The sequence below is a fragment of the Lepisma saccharinum genome, unplaced genomic scaffold, assembly GCF_977018435.1.
Source record: "Lepisma saccharinum unplaced genomic scaffold, izLepSacc3.1 HAP1_SCAFFOLD_662, whole genome shotgun sequence".
Classification (NCBI taxonomy): domain Eukaryota; kingdom Metazoa; phylum Arthropoda; class Insecta; order Zygentoma; family Lepismatidae; genus Lepisma; species Lepisma saccharinum.
The window spans coordinates 47,072-72,425 of NW_028143333.1; the positions used below are offsets into that span (position 1 = coordinate 47,072).

Here is a 25,354-nt window from a genome sequence, read left to right on the forward strand (position 1 = left end):
TACATTGTTACTCAACATAAGCGTTAATTATATTTATTTCCTTTAATTTTTCTTCTCACTGTTTCTATGAACATGAAGAAGAATGTCTAACAGAGTTATCAGGTATGATTTTAAAATCATTTTAAAAAATGATGAGGAGCAAGAGAATGTTATGCTGTATAAAATACAAATTTGGCGACTATACATAACACAAACATAGTGACAGATGATTTGCCTCTCTGTCGTCAGCTGCTAAAACGCCTGTAGCTGCACATGAAACGAAAACAAACTCATTCAAACAAATAACAAGGCCAGAAATGGAGGAAGAAAGAAGATAGAGTCAAACATATGACGTAAGTTTCCAAAGAGAAGGAAAGCTATGAATTAAAACAACATTTCCGTGCATCACAAGAATAACCTTGATGTGAGCTCTACGAATACCTGTTATCCTTGACGAAGTCAGGGGTTTATCCAGGATTTTTCACTTGGGGGGGTGTTGAAAAATTTTGGGGGGGTGTAAGTTTGGGGATGTTAAGTGTATATTTTCGGCCGTTTTGAAAGTAATCGCCCTGATTCAACCCGTGCAGAGATGCTTCCGGAGTTTGGCAGAAACCCTACCCCCCCCCCCCTTACACTGGTTGGACAAAACACACGAGAGAATAATCAGGAACAAAAGCTAGTTAGATATAAATTAGGAACTTGTTATTTAATGATTAGGTTATTTTGTTTCACTTTTCCGCCACTTTTGTTTAATTGTGACGATGTGATGGAATTGATGAAGGGACACTCACGAAAAGGACCCATACCCGGGATTTGAACCTGGGACACCTGTCATCCTAACGCAATGTGGTAAACTCCTTTTTCTCCTCTTTTTTAATCAAAGGACAACTGCTCTACGGTAGTTATCCCTCTCTTTTTCGTATGCATCAGTTTTTACTCTATTCTCCGTTTTCATATTGAAGAGAAACACAAACATACATGTCTTACCCAGGATTCGAACCCGGGACCCCTGGCGTCGTAGTACGCTGTGTTAACCACTTCGCCACGTGAGTCGACGGACCACTACACCATGGAGGTCGATTACGAATTAGGAATACTTGCGCAATATTCTTTATTTGTGTTTGTATGTTTCTTGTGTTACGTTGAGGCGATTTGGATAGATGGCATTGATAAAGTGACACTCATGTCCACAACAGAATGTGAATTCGGAGCGTAAGGTAACAAGATGTAGGGTTGCTCATTCAACACAAACAGCAACCCAGGCAGTAATATTCCTTACACAGCACGCTAAGACGCCAGGGGTCCCGGGTTCGAATTCCGACCTGGGCATGGGTGTTTCTTGTGAGTGTGCCTTCATCAACTTCATCAATTTCATCACATCATCACTCGTCCTCATCGTCGAGTTTGGCCAAAAGTGAAAGAAATGCGACGCTAAATTACAAAAATCAAAAGAAAGCAATATTCTTTACTATCTCATGAATATATTGAAATCTTATTTTTAAGAACAATCACTTTTTGTGTAATCAAGAACTCGCAAAACTCAACCCTGCTGGATCATTGAAATACGCAGAGACATGACTTAGAACATACTCATTGATGTATGCATTTTTGTCTTACGCAAATAATTGTAAAATTCAGTAAATGCAAATATGTAATGTATAAATGATACTTCTGATATAATTGGTGAAGTTAAATATTATTCTAACACACGATAAACTTGAAACATTTCTATTTTTAAAAATACATCAAATTCAGGGTTCAAAAGTTTTAACAATAACTGAAATTGAAACATTATATAGTACATTGCATACTTGTATAAACATAATTTAAACATTACTGTCATTCTATTTTAATATTCATTTCATTATATTGCTGCACTGTACAGAAAGAGCTTTCATGTTATCTCATCTATTCTAATTCTCTTAAGACCACATATTTTGCACAATATATTTTATTCCATCAAACTGACTCAAAGTACTAAGAATATAAACACTTGGTTTCTTTCATCACTACAAAAGTGATTAGCCTAGTAGCAAAATTCATGTACAATTGGAAAATTTGGCAACTTCCAAGGCTAAATTATGCTCCTAAGTTCTTCCTTTTAATTTAATAATGTGTGTTTGCATTAATACCAATAACAAGATAATAAATCAAAATTTATGTGCATATTGAAAGCTATAGGGTAATTCATATAATTTGAAAAAAAAATACATATAACGATAAAATAGAATGATCACAACAAACGTCTAAGATTTGTTACAAAAAAAAAAAGAAGTCTTTTGCACAGTGGGATGAATAAGTATTACCAGGAAAGTGCCCGCCACCATGCTTCAGAATTGAGACAAAACGTCAAAAAAGCTGTTGACAGGTTTCTTGCCAACATACGCAAAAATCCAGGTCTTTAAAACACGCACGGTGCAAGAGAAAAATTTAATGAAAATACTCATGTGCAGTTTGCCGAACAATACTTGTGCATCCCACTGTACGTGACTATTTCTTACAAGATCCTTGAAACTGACAATTGAAATTCTTAGAAAAGACTTCCAATCATAATTGTTGGTAAAATAAATATTTATATTCACTGATTTTTTTCATTGACATTGAAAAAGTTCAAAATAACTGTGGAAAGTTTTTCACGTCTGAGAAGAAAATTTAAGCAGAATTACATTCTCATAATAATTCGCAAACAATTCTCAGAATTAAAAGAAAAAAAAAGTACTATCATTTTCAATTTCTCACTGAAAAACTTTTCCGTCCGGAAACCTATCGCCTTGGCTTCTCCATCCACTTACAATAAGCTCTGTCAATTAAATTTCTATATGCTGTATTTTCTGCATCAGAAGCGTTTCTAATGTCTGGAATCTTCGGACCTTCAATAGAAATTTTCATTAGGGCATTCACATGCGCAGGAAGCAATCGGGATCTCTCTGAACAGAGAATTCTGTTCATTGTGGAAAAGGTCCTTTCTACACTTGCAGTTCCTAGAGGAAGGAGAAGAATTCTCGTTGCTGCTGCAGAAAGAGCAGGGAACATACATTTTTTTTCCTCTCTACATGAAAGGTTGAGCAGGTTTGATTGGGATGCCAGGTCTCCATTATATCTTCGATAAATATTGAATTCATCTTTCATGTCTTTTTCATTGGTACCACACAATTTTGAAATCTTCGTGAAATTTGGGTTATCTGGCTTTTCAAGAAAAATTTTATGGAAGTTTGCCATTTCTTCAAAATCGTCGGAAAACCTGATTTTCATGTTTTGTACAATATTATCTCTGTACTTCATGCCTAGATTCATTATCTCTTTCTCGCACATATTGTCATTTTCCATGTAGATGTTATTCTCCATTGCTTTTGAAATGATTTCATCGGATTCTGCCTTAATGTCCTTCATATGAATTTGAGCAATAGATTCTTGTACTGCTTTTACTAACGCCATGGCTTCTGTTATATTGCCCGTTGAAGACTGAAGGCTCTTACTCAAACGAGCCAGAGGACTCAAAAGGACTGACAAGAGTGTTAAGAAAAACACAGTTGATTTTTTCCGAAATATCAACAGGAGCCCACCAGCATCCGATGAATAATTTCCGGCTTCCATGTATATGTGCTCCAAAGCAACACATATCGATACATAATGCTGCACAACAACTTTCACGCTGCCTTCATACGACAACCACCTTGTTTCTCCGGGTTGAACGAGTTTGTGAGAGGTGCCATCTAAAATTTTCTCCGTTTCTTGAAGAACAGTCAGTCTTTTGTGGCTTCCTCTAAACATGCTGTACAATTTGTTAAGGGCACTCAGGACTCTCTTTATTTCAGCCATCTGTCGACAGCTGTGGACAAGAGATAACTGCAAAAGATGGCTTCTGCAGTGCACAAAGAGTAAGTTAGGAGAATACTCCCTTAATTTTGCCTGCACGCCATTTACTTTTCCTGAAAAATTAGCCCCACCATCGAATGATACAGCAGTTATGTTTTTAGGATCGAATCCAGCTTGTGTAAGTTCACCTATTAATGTTTTTGTAATATTTTCAGCCTTGGTGGATTCCAAAGGCACTGCGGACAAGAATGTCTCTTCAACCTGGTGCAGATCATCTCTAGACGATATGTGGCGAACACAAATGCTAAGCATTTCACGTCCGTTCACGTCTGTGCTTTCGTCTGCCATTACGGAATGGTTGGAATTAGTGGTTGGAATTACTACCACAACACTTTTTCCTTGTCTTCTTCTAATACGTAGCGTAAAAGGTAGGCATGCGCATGTGCTAGTGCAACGTCATAACAATGACGTCAGATTTGAACTTAAATGTGGATCTTGAATCTTAAGGGCCAAACAACACGATTCAGGAGCTCTTGTTTTAAATGGCGGCGTAGCAACATCATTACTTAAAAACTTGAACGAAGAAAGAAGTCAATTATTGCTGAAGACTGCCCTCAAAAATAGGCACAATAAAATTGGAAATAATTAATTTAAAACGAAAGATTGCCTCACATTCGGTACATTTTAAAATTGTATCAGAATTCTTAGGTGACAGATTAATCAACACACTTGAGCAAAAAACTGTTGTGGCAGCAATACATTCAAACCTCTCCTCCAACGAAGTGTTGTGGCAGAAATACATATCCGTTTCGTATCATTCCCACTAAATGCTTGCCACATGTGGAGAAATATTTCATTTTAAACTTTATTTCTACATATTTTCAAGAAGTTCTGCCATTATTTTGTGAAATAATGGTTAATTTTTATAAAGAGTGTCTCCCATCAACCCAGAGTGTTGTGGCAGCAATGCATACTCGTTTCTTCTCTTTTCCACAACATACATGCCATATGTTTTGAAATATCTGATTTAAATTTCATATCTACACTTTTCAATGATTTCCGTCATTTCTATTATCTTTTTTTGTCGGATAAAATTTAATTTTTAAAACGTCTTCCTTCAACCCGCTCCTACAATGAAGTGTTGTGGCAGCAATACCCTATCCGTTTCGTATCTTTCAAAACTAAATGAATGCCACATGAAGAAAATATTTTATTTAAACATAATTTCTGCTTTTAAATGGATTTTCTCAAGGAATTATGCCATCAATTTGTGGAATAACGAATATTTACAAAGAGCGGCTTTCTTCAGACCACTTCAGCAACAAACTGTTGTGGCAGCAATACATTCAAACCTCTCCTGCAACAAAGTGTTGTGGCAGCAATACATTCAAACCTCTCCTGCAACAAAGTGTTGTGGCAGCAATACATTCAAACCTTTCCTGCAACGAAGTGTTATGGCAGCAATACATATCCGTTTCGTATCATTCCCACTAAATGCTTGCCACATGTGGAGAAATATTTCATTTTAAACTTTATTTCTACATATTTTCAAGGACTTCTGCCATTATTTTGTGAAATAATGGTTAATTTTTAAAGAGAGTCTCCCATCAACCCAGAGTGTTGTGGCAGCAATGCATACTCGTTTCTTCTCTTTTCCACAACATACATGCCATATGTTTTGAAATATCTGGTTTAAATGTTATATCTACACTTTTCAATGATTTCCGTCATTTCCATTATTATTTTTTTGTCGGATAAAATTTAATTTTTAAAACGTCTTCCTTCAACCCGCTCCTACAATGAAGTGTTGTGGCAGCAATACCCTATCCGTTTCGTATCTTTCAAAACTAAATGCATGCCACATGAAGAAAATATTTTATTTAAACATAATTTCTGCTTTTAAATGGATTTTCTCAAGGAATTATGCCATCAATTTGTGGAATAACGAATATTTACAAAGAGCGGCTTTCTTCAGACCACTTCAGCAACAAAGTGTTGTGGCAGCAATACATATCCGTTTCGTATCATTCCCACTAAATGCTTGCCACATGTGGAGAAATATTTCATTTTAAACTTTATTTCTACATATTTTCAAGGAGTTCTGCCATTATTTTGTGAAATAATGGTTAATTTTTAAAGAACGTCTCCCATCAACCCAGAGTGTTGTGGCAGCAATGCATACTCGTTTCTTATCTTTTCCACAACATACATGCCATATGTTTTCAAATATCTGGTTTAAATGTTATATCTACACTTTTCAATGATTTCCGTCATTTCTATTATTTTTTTTTTGTCGGATAAAATTTAATTTTTAAAACGTCTTCCTTCAACCCGCTCCTACAATGAAGTGTTGTGGCAGCAATACCCTATCCGTTTCGTATCTTTCAAAACTAAATGCATGCCACATGAAGAAAATATTTTATTTAAACATAATTTCTGCTTTTAAATGGATTTTCTCAAGGAATTATGCCATCAATTTGTGGAATAACGAATATTTACAAAGAGCGGCTTTCTTCAGACCACTTCAGCAACAAACTGTTGTGGCAGCAATACATTCAAACCTCTCCTGCAACAAAGTGTTGTGGCAGCAATACATTCAAACCTCTCCTGCAACAAAGTGTTGTGGCAGCAATAAATTCAAACCTTTCCTGCAACGAAGTGTTGTGGCAGCAATACATATCCGTTTCGTATCATTCCCACTAAATGCTTGCCACATGTGGAGAAATATTTCATTTTAAACTTTATTTCTACATATTTCCAAGGAGTTCTGCCATTATTTTGTGAAATAATGGTTAATTTTTAAAGAACGTCTCCCATCAACCCAGAATGTTGTGGCAGCAATGCATACTCGTTTCTTATCTTTTCCACAACATACATGCCATATGTTTTCAAATATCTGGTTTAAATGTTATATCTACACTTTTCAATGATTTCCGTCATTTCTATTATTTTTTTTTTGTCGGATAAAATTTAATTTTTAAAACGTCTTCCTTCAACCCGCTCCTACAATGAAGTGTTGTGGCAGCAATACCCTATCCGTTTCGTATCTTTCAAAACTAAATGCATGCCACATGAAGAAAATATTTTATTTAAACATAATTTCTGCTTTTAAATGGATTTTCTCAAGGAATTATGCCATCAATTTGTGGAATAACGAATATTTACAAAGAGCGGCTTTCTTCAGACCACTTCAGCAACAAACTGTTGTGGCAGCAATACATTCAAACCTCTCCTGCAACAAAGTGTTGTGGCAGCAATACATTCAAACCTTTCCTGCAACGAAGTGTTGTGGCAGCAATACATATCCGTTTCGTATCATTCCCACTAAATGCTTGCCACATGTGGAGAAATATTTCATTTTAAACTTTATTACTACATATTTTCAAGGAGTTCTGCCATTATTTTGTGAAATAATGGTTAATTTTTAAAGAGCGTCTCCCATCAACCCAGAGTGTTGTGGCAGCAATGCATACTCGTTTCTTATCTTTTCCACAACATACATGCCATATGTTTTGAAATATCTGGTTTAAATTTTATATCTACACTTTTCAATGATTTCCGTCATTTCTATTATTTTTTTTGTCGGATAAAATTTAATTTTTAAAACGTCTTCCTTCAACCCGCTCCTACAATGAAGTGTTGTGGCAGCAATACCCTATCCGTTTCGTATCTTTCAAAACTAAATGAATGCCACATGAAGAAAATATTTTATTTAAACATAATTTCTGCTTTTAAATTGATTTTCTCAAGGAATTATGCCATTATTTTGTGGAATAACGAATATTTACAAAGAGCGGCTTTCTTCAGACCACTTCAGCAACAAACTGTTGTGGCGGCAATTCATTCAAACCATTCTTGGAACAAAGTGTTGTGGCAGCAATTTATGGCCATTCTTTCAAATCACTCCTGCAACAATGTGTTCTGGCAGCAATACATATTTGCTGCTTATATATCGCACTGCATGGTTGTTGTATGGGAAAATAATACATAATTTCAGTTCATAACCCTTTCCTACCATTCCTGTTGCTGGTATGGCACAATTAAATAGATTTCTCATTAAAATGTCATTTCCATCTTTACAAGAAATTCCGTCATTATTTTATTGAGTAATGAATATTTTTAAAGATAGTCTTCCTTCAAACATTTGTAACAACCATTATAATATTTATTAAAATGAGCAGCTTCCAAATAATAAAAAAAACAACTTAAATGTAGCTTATTTTGTATTGCTTTTCAACACTGTTGGCTAATCATGTAAATAACCTTGACCAAGATTCGAAGCAAGAATCTGTTACAACCGGCATATGAGCCAATCTGACTCATTAAAGTAAAGGCAGTGCACATATTGTCATGAGATGTTTTACTTATCACTGCCAGGAGCGAGCAAGCCCCAACAATATGATTTTCATTCCGTGCAAATTCTTATGTAATGTGTGTGAACCAATATTAAATTTTTGGACATTTTAAATTAATTTAATTGGTGTACAATTACTGTCGGACTAAAAATTTTAGATACTCCAGTTTGGACTCCATTTAAAAATGATCCAGTAGACCTACATACAATACAGCAATCATTTGCAAAATAAAAACACAAAAAAAAACCTGTTAGCATAGAATAACGCAGAATCGAAAAAGCTAAATTTTGCTGCAACATAAATGTCTACTGGTTAATTTCTAATTGGAGTCCAAACACTAGTATCTATAATTTCTATTCTGTCAGTAGGTGTCTGCCTCCCTATTTTACTTCTAGAGGATTGAGATTCGTCTTAACGCAATCCCTGGGTGAGAACTCGTCTTTCCAACCCTCTAGCTGGTGGAAGTAGCAGTGTGTTACTAATTCATGGCTTCAATTCTCTGGAGTTACGTTTGTGGTGCCATGTTGCAAACGTTTGGTGACAAGATGATCAGTCGACAACCCAATCTATTAGGGCACCAAGGCAGCAAAACATAAACATAGATCTGATGGAGGATATAGCACATGAAATGTAAATTACTTTAAACTATACAGTGAAACCCCCTCTCACCAAGGATTCTTGGAAATTATATTCTTATATGTGAGAAAATTTAATGATGTTGTTTATAATTGAAATTTTGTAAAAATAAGTGCACATCATTCTTTTCCCTTTTGCATAAATTATAACCTACTGTGCTGTCATTCATTCTTAATAATGTGTAGTGAACTTGTGAATGAAACAGTATGTAATTGTGAAGTTAGTTTAAACTATGTGCATTTGTCATTATTAAAAAAAATATTAATTAAGTTCTTACATGTAGGACTTGAGTGTACCTCGTATCAAGCTGCTCCTGTGACTAAGTATTCATTAGACATTGCCCTAAGACAATTATTCGATACACCAGTTGGTGACTAATTTAAAATTTATTTCATATGTTTCATAGCCATAATCAAACTATCATTATTTTTTGTTATGCATAATTAATAATACATAAAGTTAAAAAAAAGTTAGGACATTTTGCAACTCTTTAAAAGATATGTCAGTTTCAGTGGTGTGCCCAAGGGGGGGTTGGTGGGGGTTATAACCCCCCTTTGGCCCAGTATTCCTAAAAGAAGAACTTCAAAGTTGGGAAAATATGACAAAATGAGGGCTAACTACCAAGAAAAAGTATACATAACCCCTACCTTTTGAAAATCCTTGGCAGGCCACTGGTCAGTTTCATGCCATACACATGAGAAATTGCTCCAATTCATTCTGGAATAGTCGTGAATTTTGTAATATGTAGCCCTTGTATGTAACAATGTATTCAGAAATTTGAATATTCCAGAAACAGGTACACTACAACACACTGTAATCAATAATTTTTTATCCAGAAAATGTTTCCTTGGGCTCTGATAGCCAGCCACCTGTAGATGAAATAGTAATATTAACACCAGGACCCATTGGCAGCTGGCAGCTAGTATGATGGGTAGTGCCAACGTGATTAAGAAATCGAAAAATTTTCGCTATCATATGTCATAGAAATCTAATGAAAGAGGTAATTTTAATGGAACTTTGTTTACTAAAATTGCAGACAAAAATTCAGAGTTCCTAAGATTGGTTTATTTTACTTCGCATTTGTACTACTTTTGGCTAATCGCGAAGGTAAGGATGAATGAACACTCACAAAGAACACCGATGCCCAGGCCGAGATTCGAACCCGCAATCCCTGGCATCGAAGCATGCTGTGCGGAGGTCGGCCAGAGTTTCTAATCAATAAATGCGACTATTAAAATTTCGACGCCTGTCACCTTTACCATTTTTTTTATATTTTTAAATAGAATTGATGTTTAAATCTGGCGTGGGACAGCCAAGTTGTTTAACTTTTAATATAATATCGTATAGATCCTTGGAAAATGGTGTATGTAATAGTGCTCTAATCTGACTCATCTTTACTAACTACCCTTCCTTCACACACCATCGGACACTTTCACTTCACTAAAAAGAAAAACACTGGACAATTAGAGACACCGAGTTGATCGGTATGAACTGTAGATCTACAATTTTTAGAATTCAATGCAAGAAATTGAATTATATCTCCAAGTGAAATTCTTATACTGATAAGAGTTTACGTGTGATTTTTTACAAATATTAAAGTAAAAAATCCCCTGGTGATGCGAATTCCCTTTGATATTTAGGCAATTCTTTTGTACTTACAGTAAATGTCTTCAATGTTGTCAACGTCAGTTGCAACACATGAGTGTCTGTGTGCGTGAGAGCAAGGGATATATCTTTTCTTAACGAAGAAATCGATAACAAAAAAGTCTGGATGGCTCTTTAGATGCATCTATCTAAATGGTTATATAAATTTGGGGAAGATATTACATTCGTTATTGCCAAGTATGCAGGAAAGTATCTTTCTCGCGAACTACTTCTCCAACGAGTATTACAAATCGGTCAGGATTAGTCACTTCTCTGTGAAGTTTGCAACTATGTCAACACAATGCGAAAGCTCTCGCGTCGTGCCACGACGCGACCTGGCTCGGTTGATTGTCTCATGGCTACCACCCCACCTCCTCGTTCGTTGACTACGGAGACTTTTCCATGCCTCTGCGTGCAGGGCAGACTATGCCAGAGAGAACAGCTGGGGATACGGCGAAGGAATTGAGGCGGCTGTAAGCTGGAACGCTTTCGAGATTTGAATCTCCTTGTTCGTAAATGTATTAATTTAACTATATTTTGGCAAAGCAAGTGCTATTTCTTTTTCTGAGGGTAGAGCAATGGCACGGCGGCTCTCCCCTTAGAGCTGCCGCTGCCAGGACCACTTTATATATAACACAAAAGGTCTCTCTTAACTCATGCATATATTTCCTTAGGGATTCCAGGTCTACACTCATACATGTCATTCTCCTCTGAAGAATAATGAAATGCATCCCATCATTCAAAAAACATTAACATTTATTACAATTCAAAAAAATTCCTACAACCAATCATAAAACATGATAAAAAAATTATCTTCCAAAGACTTCTTTATAGAGTTGTAGCCCAACTAGATGTACCTGGAGTATGGTGTGGTGCAAATGCAATTCATTCTGAATCCAATACTGAAATAAAAAGTTAAAAAACCTTAATATCCAAACCACAAAAATACATTGCACGTAGCTTTTCAAGAAAAGATCAACTTATGGCACGTACAAACAGATATTTGAAGATTATCTATTACATGAATCAGTGTGTACAAATAATTTTGTTAACCTTGGATTCAGAATTTGAGGTACTTGGCTTGAGAATGAAATATACCTCAGATTGAAATTAAAAATACAGAAGTTATGCTGTAATCAAAAATGCAAGAAAAGCTGAGGTTGGATATGCAATAAAATAAAAGTAATACTTTTGGTAATATATACATATGTATAATAATTAGAGCCCGGAAGTTCAGGCATTTATTTTCGTTAAAATAGGCAGGCAAAAAGGCATTTATAATGTGGAAAATAGGCACTAAAAATGAAAAAAAAAAGGCAAAATAAACCGAAAAAGGCACATTTGGAAGTGACTTACTTTTATCTATAATTTCTGGCAAAATGTTAAAATCTACATTGGGAAGAGCATTTCAATTTTCTTCGTCTTGATTGCACATAACTACAAGGTGTTTTTTCAAGTTCTCAACATTCACTGATAGTCGTCTGTCAGAGAGAATGTTTTTCATAATAGAAAAAGATCTTTCTACTTCGACAGAAGTTATTGGAGCATACATAAAACAAGCTAATGTAGCTGGACTCATTTCGGTAACAGCATTTTCACCTTTTAGAATATCACAAATTGTTTTCAATTGTTTCAAGTCTTCATTTGCACTCACTACCCATTTGCACTTTTCTGCAACAGCTGACCCCTTTTCTCCTGGCACTTCCATCATCTGCTGCATAGATTCCTTGAAGATTTTCATGGATGCTATAAGTCTCTCACCTCTTTTTTCTAGCTTTGTAATTGTCTCTGGCAATGCACCATGATGTGAAAAAAATAAATGACAGTTCATTGTTCAGTTCTGAATAGCACAGGAGTTTTTTCACTTCACGAATTGAAGCCACTTCATTTTCTGGAAGAGCATCGATCACCTCACTGATTTTTTCAAGGTTGTTAGCATAATATATAGCTGCTGATATCCAGGTTCTCCATCTCGTCAAGACTGGTTGCGGAGGTAAACTAAGCTCAGGCGCAACTTCCTGAAATTTTTGGGTTCCAGAGGGAGATTTCAGAAATATCTTCTTTGTGTTCGAAATCTACCTGTCCACTTCTGGGTGCAACACACTAACTTCTACGGCGATTCTGTGCATTGCGTGGGCTACACATGTGATATGAATCATGTTCGGGAAGAGAATTTTCAATGCTATGGCAGCCTTCTTCATATAGGGAGCTGCATCATTGATAAAAAGTAACACGTCATCATGATGTACACCATCTGGCCAGAGCAGAAGTAGGGAATTTGAGATAACTGAGCTATTGACGAACCATTGGCTCTCTCTAGTTGTTCTGACATGAAGAAATGACGAGGATTCTCCGCATGTTGGTTCCATAGTTCCTATGATGACGTTGGCTATGTAGCGTCCCATAGCGTCAGTACTTTCATCTATTGAAATCCAGATCATCTTTCCACCAACTTTTTTCTCACACTTTTCTTCTTCAGCAATGTTGAAACATGCGTGAGTTCAATATTACTTAAATAAGGCGAAAATTATTCACATAATAAATGGAAGAAAAATAAATGACAACAACGTTTTTTGGGAGAAAAATAATTTATATACACATTTTTTTTAAAAAAATGGTCAAATTTCATTGAAAAAGGCAAAAAAAGGCATTATAATTAAAAATAGGCAGTGGGGTCCCAAATAGGCAAAATGAAAAGGCTTCTAAAGCATTCGAAACAACATAAAAAACGTATATCCGGAAAAATTTTATCAATATATGCAGTAGATAAAAAGAAGCATTTTGCCAAACTTCCGGGCTCTAATAATAATAATAATAATAATAAAATCATATGGGTGTAAGATACCTTCCATGTAGGTGCCCAAAAGTCAACCTCATTTCCACGCAGTACACCCTGGATGACATTTTGCAGACGAACGAGGCTCTGGCGACTTTGTGTGTATTGTCCTGTTTTTTGCCCTTATGTGCTGAGTGCCCCTTTACAGCCTCAGCTTTCAACCGGTAGGAAAATTTTCAAGATTTTAGTTACAACATGGCATTACAGTTATGGTAAGGGGCTGGACCTCGTATTGTGTTACGGGTGCAAAATAGCCTTAGTGCTGACGCACCCAATAATTTTAAATTTTTAAAAAATATCATATCTGGTACAGCGGGTGTGTTTAGACCTCGAGGGTCACTAACAACAAATCCTTATCTGCCATTATTATCTATATTGCAGGGAGTAAGAAAGCATTAATTTATCCACCCATAGAATATTTCGTGAAAACTCAATTTTCTTCTTTTACAAATGTCTCATTTTTAGTTGTTCGGCTTCAAATTTTCTTAACCCCCCTTCCAACTGGAAATTGAGTTCAAACCCCTGAAGATAAGAATAACGTTGTTGCAAGTTTCATGCAAAGTGTTTCGTCTTACTACATTGTATGCACAAATAGCCCTGCTCAAAATTCTGTTACTTTTTCCAGTAGGTCGATGGGTGGTTTGAAACATCTACTGTGTTTAGATTTTTCAAGTAAATATGAAAACAAATAGTTTATCAGGGGGAATATCAATTTATGGTTGATTTGTTGTTTTAAGTCCACTTTATGCACAGTAAGGCTAATTGGGACTGGACCTACAGTTTAAAGTGGGATCCGAACCACTTGTGCCTCCACCGGGTATCGAACCTGGGACTCCTTGATTACAAGGCGACAACGCTACCACTGCGCCATCGGGGAGGCCCATGTATGTCAATTTATATTTACAGCCAATATGTTAAAGAAATGGTAGATGAGTTATCCATCACAGTTTTCATTTGGTCTGTAAAAAACACAATGTGAAATTTAAATGAAAATGTTAGAATATGTGCTTCACTTCAACAAAATTCCATTCTTTAAAGCAACATATGATGTGGAATATTAAAAAAAATGAAGGTAAAAGTTCAGTATATCAGAGACACATTTCTTCAATTTTACAGAAGAAACTACTTACGGAAATGAGTTTCTACAAGGTTTCCAACATTCGTTGAGGTGTTTTCTTTCATCGTGGAATATATTTGACCGGGAAATCATGTATTTTTCAGGGGAATATCTCACCGATGCACAATTGCGATTGGTTTCACTGTCCACTGTCAGTGTATCCAAACCCCCTTTTTTCACTATACTTGCCTAACCAAACCTAACCGTATCGGAAATGGTTCGTGGGGCTATCCGTCATCTACGTGTGCATAATGTACAATTTGCACATGTGACAAACACCACAGTACGTATTTTTTGGTGAAGAAGGTTCGAAACACTGCATTCCCACAACACGAGTCAAAATGTGTCCGCCATATTGTGCCTCACGGAAGCTAAGAAAGGAATAAAAAAAAATCACTGTAAATGTGAAAAATTTTGGTTGTTTTCGTGTAAAAAGCATAATGGCACCTTGAACTATGTTCCGCAATACACAATAGGTAAGTACGAACCATGCGAAACACAAAATATCCAATTTTAATGTGTCTCCGATATACCAAACTTTTACCAAAATGAAAATAGCAATGATCATATTCGCCTACTATTATTTATGCTCTTGGCTGTACATTAGGTCTACTGTAGGTGTTTGGTAGGAAACCACTCAGTTTCAGTAGATTTCCAAGAAAACAATAGAGTACAGTTGATAGCAGTTCTAAATAGAAATTTTCAGCTAATGCTCTAGTTTAGTAGGATCTGAAACACTATGTACCTTCACTGGTTATTGAACCCAGCAAAGTAGAAAGTGAAGCATTGGAATCACTAACGAAAATTAAAGGTTCACGGATTACAAATGTCAATAATTATTAGAATACACTTTTGAATGATTTTGTGCTAAAAAATTGTTCATGCCTTGAACTTGGCCCAACTTCTAATTGATAAATAAAATATTTTCATTTTACATGCTACATTTGTACATATGAATTTGATTTCTGACTGAATGCACATACTATGGAAACATAAAAGACAGGCCTATTTGCGACTTCTTTCAAAACGATTTTCATGTCCCATGTTATGTATGGATTTCTCAGCAGACAGTCATTCATTGCCTGTTGCCAAGAAGATGGACTAGTACTGCCACCACCTGGCAAAATAAAAAAAAATGCATTACCTATGAGCAGCTAGCGACAGCAACTTGAAGTATGCTAAAAGCATAAACCCTGACGTACCTAACCTACTCACACTTGCATCTGAGAGGAAAAATAAATCAAACTTAACCAGTCTAACATTTTCAGATGCATATGCAAGTAGGTTTGATGCTTTTAGCACGTAACACCAAGCTGCTCAGGTATTATCTGTGTATAAAACAACCACTTGCGTCACATTTGCTTACCCCTCCAATTAACAGAAATTTCATCCCATGATAATGTCAAGAAATGATTAGAAGTAGCACACATCAGAATATACCATGTATTCCTGTAGATAAAAAAAAGAAATATTGACATTTTTAACCCATTTGGATTAGAAATCACACAATAATGAAAGAACCATATGGAATTATAGATTTAAAATAAAAATGCTACGTTCACATATTCTTTACCTATTTATTGATTGATTGATTACATTGTTCTTCTGACACTTTTGGCTAATCATGAAGATTAGGATGAGGAATGAGATGTTTAAATTGACGAAAGGACACTCACAATAACATCCATGTCCTGGCAAGGATTTGAACCCTTAACTCCTGGCATCATAGCATACTTTGCTAACCTCTTTACACTTTGGTGCAACAACTTAATTTTAAAGAAGTCATGTTCTAATGCAATTTCCTCTCATGTATTAACTATTTTGAAAGTTACGTTGTTTTACAATAATTGTTACCACACATTTTTAACCATTAAAAAATAAGTAGTGTTAAGTTTTTCTTGTTTATAATAATGATATGCTGATATCCCTAATATTTTACGAGCATCGAAAGATGTTTTGTGCTGGCTGATACAGGATTTGAACTGAGAAGTTTTATGTACAACACACTTCCCAAGCACAAATCCCATACCATGCCTTGCATGCATTAATGCTCCTGAGCCTGGATCCTAGGGAAGCCTGAATGAACTTGGAACCTGAGAAAAATAAAAAATATACCTTGCACATGGTAATGAACACAATCATAACAAACTAAATGTTTACATGTGTTCGTGTCAGTACAGTGTACTGTTTTGTAATAACAGATAATATGTGCTCTATCTACACTATGCCATAAGTATACAATGTGTAAATAAAACCTGCTGTAAGATACAATTTTTATCCACATCTAAATTTTACATGACATATGTTTAAACAATTTAAATTAATGCATGATCAAGATCAAAATTATTTCATAATAAGTGCATAATTATTGTGCTGTGAATTTACTTTATAAATTAAGCAAAAGCCAGTAAAATTTTCAGTACTACTTTACTATACCTGAGACACCTGCCAATGATTTATTTCACACTTTTTTACATTACTAACGTACTATTCCGCATTCGGGAACATTTATTTAGGTGAAATAATGAATTTCTAACGAAAATAATGCATATTTCTTACATTTACGAGTACTTACTGTTCTTCCTTATTTCCATACAATATTGCGATAGCTTACCTGTTCATCGCACGTTGTGCCAGTGTTTTATCGATTTGGAGTGTGCATGCAGTGTTGTATCCTTGTTCACCGAAAAATACCTAAATTAAAAAAAAAATTAAAAACACTTCACGATATTTTTTCACAAAAAAAGTTCAATTTTCGACATAAAGAGTAATTATTAAACCATTGACGTTAGCCCCAAAAACCATCCACGTTTAGCCCCAAAAACCATTGACGTTAGCCCAAAAATTCACGATAGCCCCACGAACCATCAAGGGGACAAGGTATGCCTACTAGGTTAGGTTAGGCCTGTTGGGTTAGGTTCCATTAGCACTCCCTTCATTCAATTTAGCATATACGGACAAAGGCACATCATATTATAGCGAAAAGACGGCGTGGGTTGAAACAATGACTACGGTGTTTACGTCATCAAACACATGGAACTTTGTGCTCTCTTGCAGAAAGCAAATGACGGCAGCAGCAATAGCGCGTCGGAAATAGATTTACGTAGAAAACCACATGCATTCGCATTAAAATGGATCAAAACTACATTCCCGAACATCAACAACGCTACTGAAAATTATTTTCATAAGTAGTTTCTCCTGTAAATTTGAAGAAAACTGTCTCAGGTATAGTAAAGTGTTACCAAATTTTCGAAGCCGGGAAATGGATTTCTTCAAATTTACATGAGAAAGTACTTACGTAATTGAGTTTCTGTAGAATTGTGATAGGTCTTACAAGTGTTCTCTCTCATCGGTCAAGTTATTTCACTGTTAATTCATGTTTGCATGTGAGTGCTAATGGAACCTAACTTAACACCTCGTAGGCATACCTCGTCCCCGTGATGGTTCGTGGGGCTATCGTGAATTTTTTGGGCTAACGTCAGTGCTAATGGAACCTAACCTAACCTCGTAGGCATACCTCATCCTCGTGATGGTTCGTGGGGCTAACATCAACCATCCACGGGTAGCCCCAAAAATTCACGACAGCCCGTGGTTATGCCTACGAGGTTAGGTTAGGTTGCATTAGCACTCATTTTCACCAAAAAATACCTATGGAAGGGGAAAAACAAGGAAGATTAATTACTCGATATTTTGAAAATGGAAATTATTTTCGTTAAAAAAAGCTACATCCCTGATAAACAATGTTTCGCAATGCAGAGTAGGTAAGTACGAATGTCAACAATTACAGAATATTTATGGTTTGTAGAAGATGAAATTGGTGTTTGCAAATCGCAGCAAGTCCTAGGCAACAGTTCCGAATGTTTCATGATTTTTGCATTGCAAGTTTTATAGGAGCATTAGGAAGTGTTCACAAAACTGGAAATGATTGTTGGAATAGGTTCCAAGCTAGGAGAAACTAATTAGCACAGTTAAGAGTTGCACAACGTATTAATTAAAAGATAAATTATGTTTCGAGAAATGTATTGTGCACGAGCAGGAATGCCTTGCAAAGAGGTGCTAACAAACTATGCCTACCAAACAAATCTGCTCGTGGAAGTGTATTTTGATATAAATCAGTGCAACATATTGGAAATTATGGTAACACTTTACTATACCAGAGACGGATTTCTTCAAATTTACAGGAGAAAGTACTTACACAAATCATTTTCTGTAGCTTTGTTGATGTTCGGGAATGTAGTTTTGATCCATTTTAATGCGAATGCATGTGGTTTACTACGAAAATCTATTTCCGACGCGCTATTGCTGCTGCTACAAGATGACGTGTCGAGGATTCGTCGTGAAGATGTTGCCGGGTGTGGAAGATGCTATGGAATTTGTAATTCCCATGTTGTCCGTATATGCTAAATTTAACGAAAGGAGTGCTAATGGAACCTATCCTAACTGGCCTAACCTAAACTAGTAGGCATACCTCATCCCCATGATGGTTCGTGGGGCTATCACATGTAAGAAATATACATTATTTTCGTTAGAAATCCATTATTTCACCTAAATAAATGTTCCGCAATGCAGAATAGTACGTTAGCAATCTAAAAAATTGCGAAATAAATCATTGATAGGTGTCTCTGGTATAGTAAAGTAGTACCGAAATTATTAATATTACTAACTTGGATTACAGGAGGTTCAGAGAAACAATCCTTTTTTTGGGAAAGACGTAAATCGAAACGAACCATGTAAAAACAAAGGGAACTTGGACGGACTAGAGATAAACGAAAGCTGTGGAACAATAAAAATGCTGCCAATGTATTTTCAAGATATAAAAATCTTGCGGAATAAAGCCCATCATAAATTGGCACGTAAAAATAGTTTTCCCTCAAATAAATCAGTCCTCTCCCCCTCCCCAGAAACACTCGTCCAGCTGCCTGCAACAGCAAACTACATATTCACTTCCTACAAATTATGAACAATAATTAACCATCATTTCAAAACTTGCACACATGCTTATCCTTACAATGCGCCCCATGATTATATATCACGTCTAATAACATTAATCAAATATTCCCACACATAAAAAGTGAAAATGAACTGCAGCCCGTAGATAGCAGCCAGTGGTCTTTACACACAAAAAAGTATATATAATACAAAAAATAATAGTATTACTCACTTATATTGTAATTCCAGCAAGTATTTTATGCTATTTGTTCCTGAAGGATCGTGAATTCTTGGTGTAAAATTATATTCTCTACACCACACAACGTGGAGAAAGATATTTACTTGTTGTTTCTTAGTTCTTACAACAAACAAAAGACGCAAGTAAAGATCAAAGATTCATTTACTCTTCCACAAAGATTCATTTCAAGGTAGTACGTCATTCATGCGTCCACCAATGAGCAACGAGCTCGCGTCAACCAATCAGATAGCTTAAAACTGGTGTGGCAGCAATCACTACCTATTTCCACACCCTCGATTTCCGAATTTCCCGCCGGTTCCGGGCTCCGCCCCTGGGGTAATCGACCTACCGCCCCCAACCGCTATCGCGGCCCCGCCTATATCTATAGACTCCCTGTTAAGGGCATGTTAGAAAGTGGCCGGATTCACCTGCCCCCAAATAAGCGCCAAATTTTAAGTGCAGATTCATGATTAGGAGACCCAAATTAGTAAGTAACCGAAAATTCAAACAAATTGGAGAAATTCCCTGTATTGTTAAATTATACCTTGAAAAGAAGCCGATTTAATTTTTTTTATATATAGGTGTATATGCGTAGTTTTACGAACGAAAATGTAATCTCCTGTCATTGTTTCCAACCACGCCCTTGTTTTACAAGAAAATGATTTATGATGTTCAATTCTAGTACGAACCCTATTTTTTCGATGAATTTAGGGGTGAAATGAGTGCTAATGGAACCTAACCTAACCTCGTGTGAATGGTTCGTGGTGCTACCCGTGGATGGTTTTTGGGCCTAACGTCAATGGTTTGTGGGACTATCCGTGGAAGGTTTTTAAGGCTAACGTCAATGGTTTTTGGGGCTAACGATCAATGTTTCATCAAAATTTAGAATTTCCAGACGTGACCCCTGTTTTTTACAACAGATTCGTGATTAGGAGACCAAAATTAGTAAGTATACCGAAAATTAACAAAATTGGAGATTTTCTCTATATTGTCAATTCTTACCGAAACGACTTACGGAAATTAGTTTCTCTAAGGTTTCCAACGTTTGTGCAGGTATTTTCTTTCATCGTAGAATCTATTTGACAGAGAAATCGTGTATTTTCCAAGAGAAATATCTCACCGACGCACAAGTGCCATTGCTTTCGCTACTTGAACTGGATGCTGCATACGTTTGATGACGTAACCCCCTGTCAGTGTTTCCAACCCCCTTTTTTTTTTTAACTATCCTTGCCTAACCTAACCTTATCGGTAAAAGTTCGGTATATTGGAGACACATTTCTTCATTTTTACACAAACTACTTACGGAAATGAGTTTCTGCAAGCTTTCCAACATTCGTCGAGGTATTTTCTTTCATCATGGAATATATTTGACCGGGAAATCATGTATTTTTCAAGAGAAATAACTCACAGACGCACAATTGCCATTGCTTTCGCTACGTGAACTGTATGCTACGTACGTTTGATGACGTAAGCCCCTGTCAGTGTTTCCAACCCCTTGTTTTCCACTATCCTTGCCTAACTGAACCAAACCTAATCTAACGTTATCGGAAATGGTTCGTGGGGCTATCCGTCAGCTACCTGTGCATAATTTAAAATTTTCACACGTAACAAACACGATAGTAGGTATTTTTTGGAGAAGAAGGTTGGAAACACTGCATACCCACAACAAAATATAGCTTAGATAGATGTAACTTGTATTGCAAAAATTAAAATAGCACAATTTATACTTCGTAACCTATTTTTTAACTTTAAAGAATCTAATACAAACTTGGTTGCAACTTTTTAATACAAAAGAATCAAAAACTTTTAAAACATTGACATTGATACAGCATTCTTTATCTCAGTATCTCCCTGTTAATTTATAAACATGTACAATAGAATTCAAAAGCAATTCCTATTTTCAGATAGAGACAAAATGTTGACAGTTATCTTCAAACAATCTTAATTCCACAAAACATGGACATGTCACTGTCTAATATAAAGGATGGTCAGAACCAAGTTGATAATTCCATCTTTCTGCAGACTAGAGAATTCACTGAAGAAGAATATAAGGTAAGACGAATTGCATTATGTTATCTTGTTAACTATGGCCTATAGGCCATATAAATATATTTTAGAGTTGTTTGTCAGTTCTTGGAAATTTTCTGGAGTCACTACTGCATTTGATAACTATGTATGTGTTGAATGGATTGAAGTTCCATTTTTCATATGATGTACAAGGTAACCAAAAATGTTCTTGCCGTTTTTGACGTCCCATTAATCATGCGCTCACAGAGAGGAAACGAAATGACGCACATGCCTGCCAAGCAATCGGGAGTTAGTCTGACTATCGACTGTCAGTAATACAGGCATGTTGCGCACACATAGCAGTCGTAGCTCATCCAGTGTCGAAGAGAAATGGAGGTATCGAAGCAGCTTGTTCGCGTGGGTTTGTTGTATGACTTTAAAGTGGGTCTGTCAGCTGCCGCATCAAGTCGCCACATTTGACAGGAATTTGGAGAGAATGCCGTGAATGAACGCACTGCCAGGCATTGGTTCCAGAAATTCCGTTCGGGAGATGTGAGCCTTTCGGGTGAACCTTGCAGTGGACGACCACATGTGTTGGATGATGAGGCCCTGAAAGCAGCCATCGATTAGGACAGTGGTCTAACGTGTGATGAACTTGCAGAAAGGTTCCATGCTTCCGCTGAAACAGTCAGACTGCACCTACAGGGGATAGGGAAGTCATACAAGTTAAGCAAGTGGGTACCCCACACATTGTCGGCAGCCAACAAGGAACAACGAGTGACAGCCTGTTTGTCCTTGCTCACTCGGCACCTGAACACACTCATATTTGATCGCTTGCTCACTGGTGATGAAAAGTGGATCCTTTATGATACTCCCAAGCATACCAGACATTGTTTGTTTCCACATGACCCTCTTCATCACACCTCAAGGCCACCTCTGCACCCACGAAAGGTTATGCTCTCTGTATGGTGGGATTGTCGGCAAGTGGTGCATTACGAGCTCCTTCCACCTGGTCAGACCATCACTACTTACCTCTACTTTCAGCAGTTGCAAAGGGTGCACCGTGCATTGCTGCAGAGGAGCCGGCATTGGTGAATCGCAAGGGTGTGCTGTTCCTGCACGACAAAGCTAAGCCACATGTGGCAAAGAGGACCCGGAGACCCTTCAGCAACTTGGCTGGGAGACACTGTGCCATCCACTATATTCACTGGACCTTGCACCAACAGATTACCACCTGTTTCATTCCCTCGACAAGCACCTCCTAGGGGGATCCTTCGCAAATGAAGGAGACCTGCGGAATGCACTCACAGACTTCTTTGCATCGAAGCCCGCCGATTTTTATCACCAGGGAATTGTGCAGCTGCAGGAACGTTGGCAAAAGGTGTTGGATGCTGTAGTGATCTTTGTTTATCACTGCTCTAGAACGGCAAGAACTTTTTTTGTTACCTTGTACATGTGGGATATGGAAATAATTTATAATATTGAAAATGTGCATGCTTTAGTCAGCTTTCAGAGTGAAGTGACATGTGTCACTTGGAAATGATCCTACAGAAATAACTGTGACCAAGTGACACAGCAAGCTGTAATATACTATTAAACTTTGGGGATGCAATTAGATCTGAAGGACTAAATGACTTGCAACATTCTCCTTGTCTCACAGACCATTTATTTACAACCTTACTACCATTACTATTGGAGCAAACACTCCGCAGGTGGAAGATGTTTCGGCTATGCAAGGGATAACCTACACCAATGTCAATCTCATCCCACTAAATGTTCCACACCTGACCTTATCGATGTATGTGAAAGACTAACATACTGCCTGAAATGATTCTCTCTGTGGCAACCCCTTGATGATTCCCTCTTTCCTTGCAGAATTGCCAGATTTTTCAATCCTGAACTAGCAGCCACTTCCTCGCAAGCAATGAATGCCTTATCTGGCAAAGCTTGCTGATGGCTATGGGCTTTGTGAGGATAACTTTGGTTCTTTCAGCTGAGTCATACATGCCCTTACACTACCCACCCATTGGGAAAATTTTGACTTTTAGTAGCTTTTAGTAGAAAGTCAAAATTTTACTTTCGGTCTGCCGAAAATAAAGTAAATAAGGTTAACTTTTGTTCTCTCAGCTGAGCTGTACATGCCCTTACAATATCCATAAATATATGATATCGCAGAGACCAAGAAGGGTGAACTCCCCTTCAGTTTGTTCCAATTCAGCATCCATTTTTTGAAAATGTACAATCCAGTGACAAATCTATGGATGTCCACCCAAATATACTTATTAAGTTGAATTATTCTGCATCTCAGTTGTACAATAAATGCTCCTATTTTTTTTTTCATTTTGATATTTTTTTTATCCAGTATTACAGTAATATTGTTTTTCAATTCAATTCTTTGGACTTTCAGAAAATGCCATACTGAATTATCTCCAAAACACTATTTTAGATGAGCAAATATTGTGTATTTCTCACTAAAGTTCTTACAAAAAAATTCTGCAACATTTGTAAATTTGTCTATTAATACTCTGAAAATGAAAGTGAAAATTTTCTTAACAACAAAAACTTAGACCTGTTTTTCTCATAATTTTGCAAGATGTCACTCGGTTCGCTATGGTTCTTACACCATACAATTGAGGTGCATATTGTACAGCATGTATTTTGGTAACACCTGAATGTTAATAATTAATTTATTTTTTATCTTTTTAGGAAAAAGATGGTTTCACTGATATTGACATAAAAGAATATATAACAGCAGAGTTAGTTGCTGCTGTAAAAACTGAAGATGTCTCAGGTGAACAGATTTCATTCTTCAAAGAGGAGGAATTTGATTCTTTTGCAGGGGGAACAGTTGGTGAATCAGATAATGATTTACTTGTAATGCAGTTAAAGTAACAGTAACTTTTCAAACTAGTAACCGTGAATCGGTTACTTTTTCCAATAATTAGTAACTGTTATTTTTCTGAGTGTTTTTCAACTGAACGTTGTCCTAAAAGAATAAGCGAGTTGATGATTATTAAAACTGAAAATGAAGTGCACTTGTATCACCAAAATTGCCATGGCATTTAATATTATAGAATGTGTAAGACTATGCGATCTCCAACAATCACCATGGACCCTCTGCAGTTTCTTGGTGACTAAGAAAATTATAAAACATAACTTACACCACATGCAAGGGTGTATCCAGGGAATGGGTCCAGGGACTCCGGACCCCCCCCCCCAATTCCTTTCTATTTTAAAAAAAAATCTATGGTAGATTCAGCATACTTTCCAATGAGACACTTGATGTGGCAGGTATTGAAAATTTTCTCTGTGTGCACGGTTTCTGTATTCTGAAAATAACATCCAGTAAAAGTTTTTTTTTTAGTTTCACACTGATTAGTAGTATACCATAATCTGACTTTAGTTAAATGGAGCTGTCCAAGTGAACCAACCCAAGCAAATGATCTTCTAGCTGCAGGTGAAAAGGGGACTTTCTTAATTGTACTCTGTGAAAAGGTTTTTAGTTTTACTGTACAGTTTTCAAAGAATTCAGAGCCCTCATCACAATTTGGCCTCTGCTCTTACCCAAGAGATGCCACATAACTGCTTCAGAGACTTCAGTGGATTTCAGATGAAGAGTTGAGCCAAATATTTCAAACTGTCAACAGACATTCTGTTTCGAAATTACGATTTTAAAAAAAAGAGAGAGAGATAGAATTATCCTCATACTATTATAGAGGGGGGGGGGGGGGGCATACCATTGGCCTTGGGTAATGGGCACCCCTGGCTGGACCAGTCCAAATTTACTTTATGGATAC

At 36.6% G+C, this 25,354-nt stretch overlaps 1 protein-coding gene across 4 annotated transcripts in view; it reads left to right on the forward strand.

Moving 5' to 3' along the window:
* Positions 1-210: 210 nt before the first annotated feature.
* LOC145983119 (uncharacterized) overlaps positions 211-25,354 on the forward strand; it is a 67,893-nt gene continuing 42,749 nt past the window's right edge. For all 4 annotated transcript variants that reach the window (XM_083116398.1, XM_083116400.1, XM_083116399.1 and 1 more), the window contains exons 1-3: positions 211-332; positions 21,455-21,602; positions 24,264-24,348. In XM_083116398.1, coding sequence (XP_082972524.1) covers positions 21,507-21,602; positions 24,264-24,348 — 181 coding nt within the window. In that variant the 5' untranslated portion in view covers positions 211-332; positions 21,455-21,506. The remainder of the gene's footprint in view (positions 333-21,454; positions 21,603-24,263; positions 24,349-25,354) is intronic.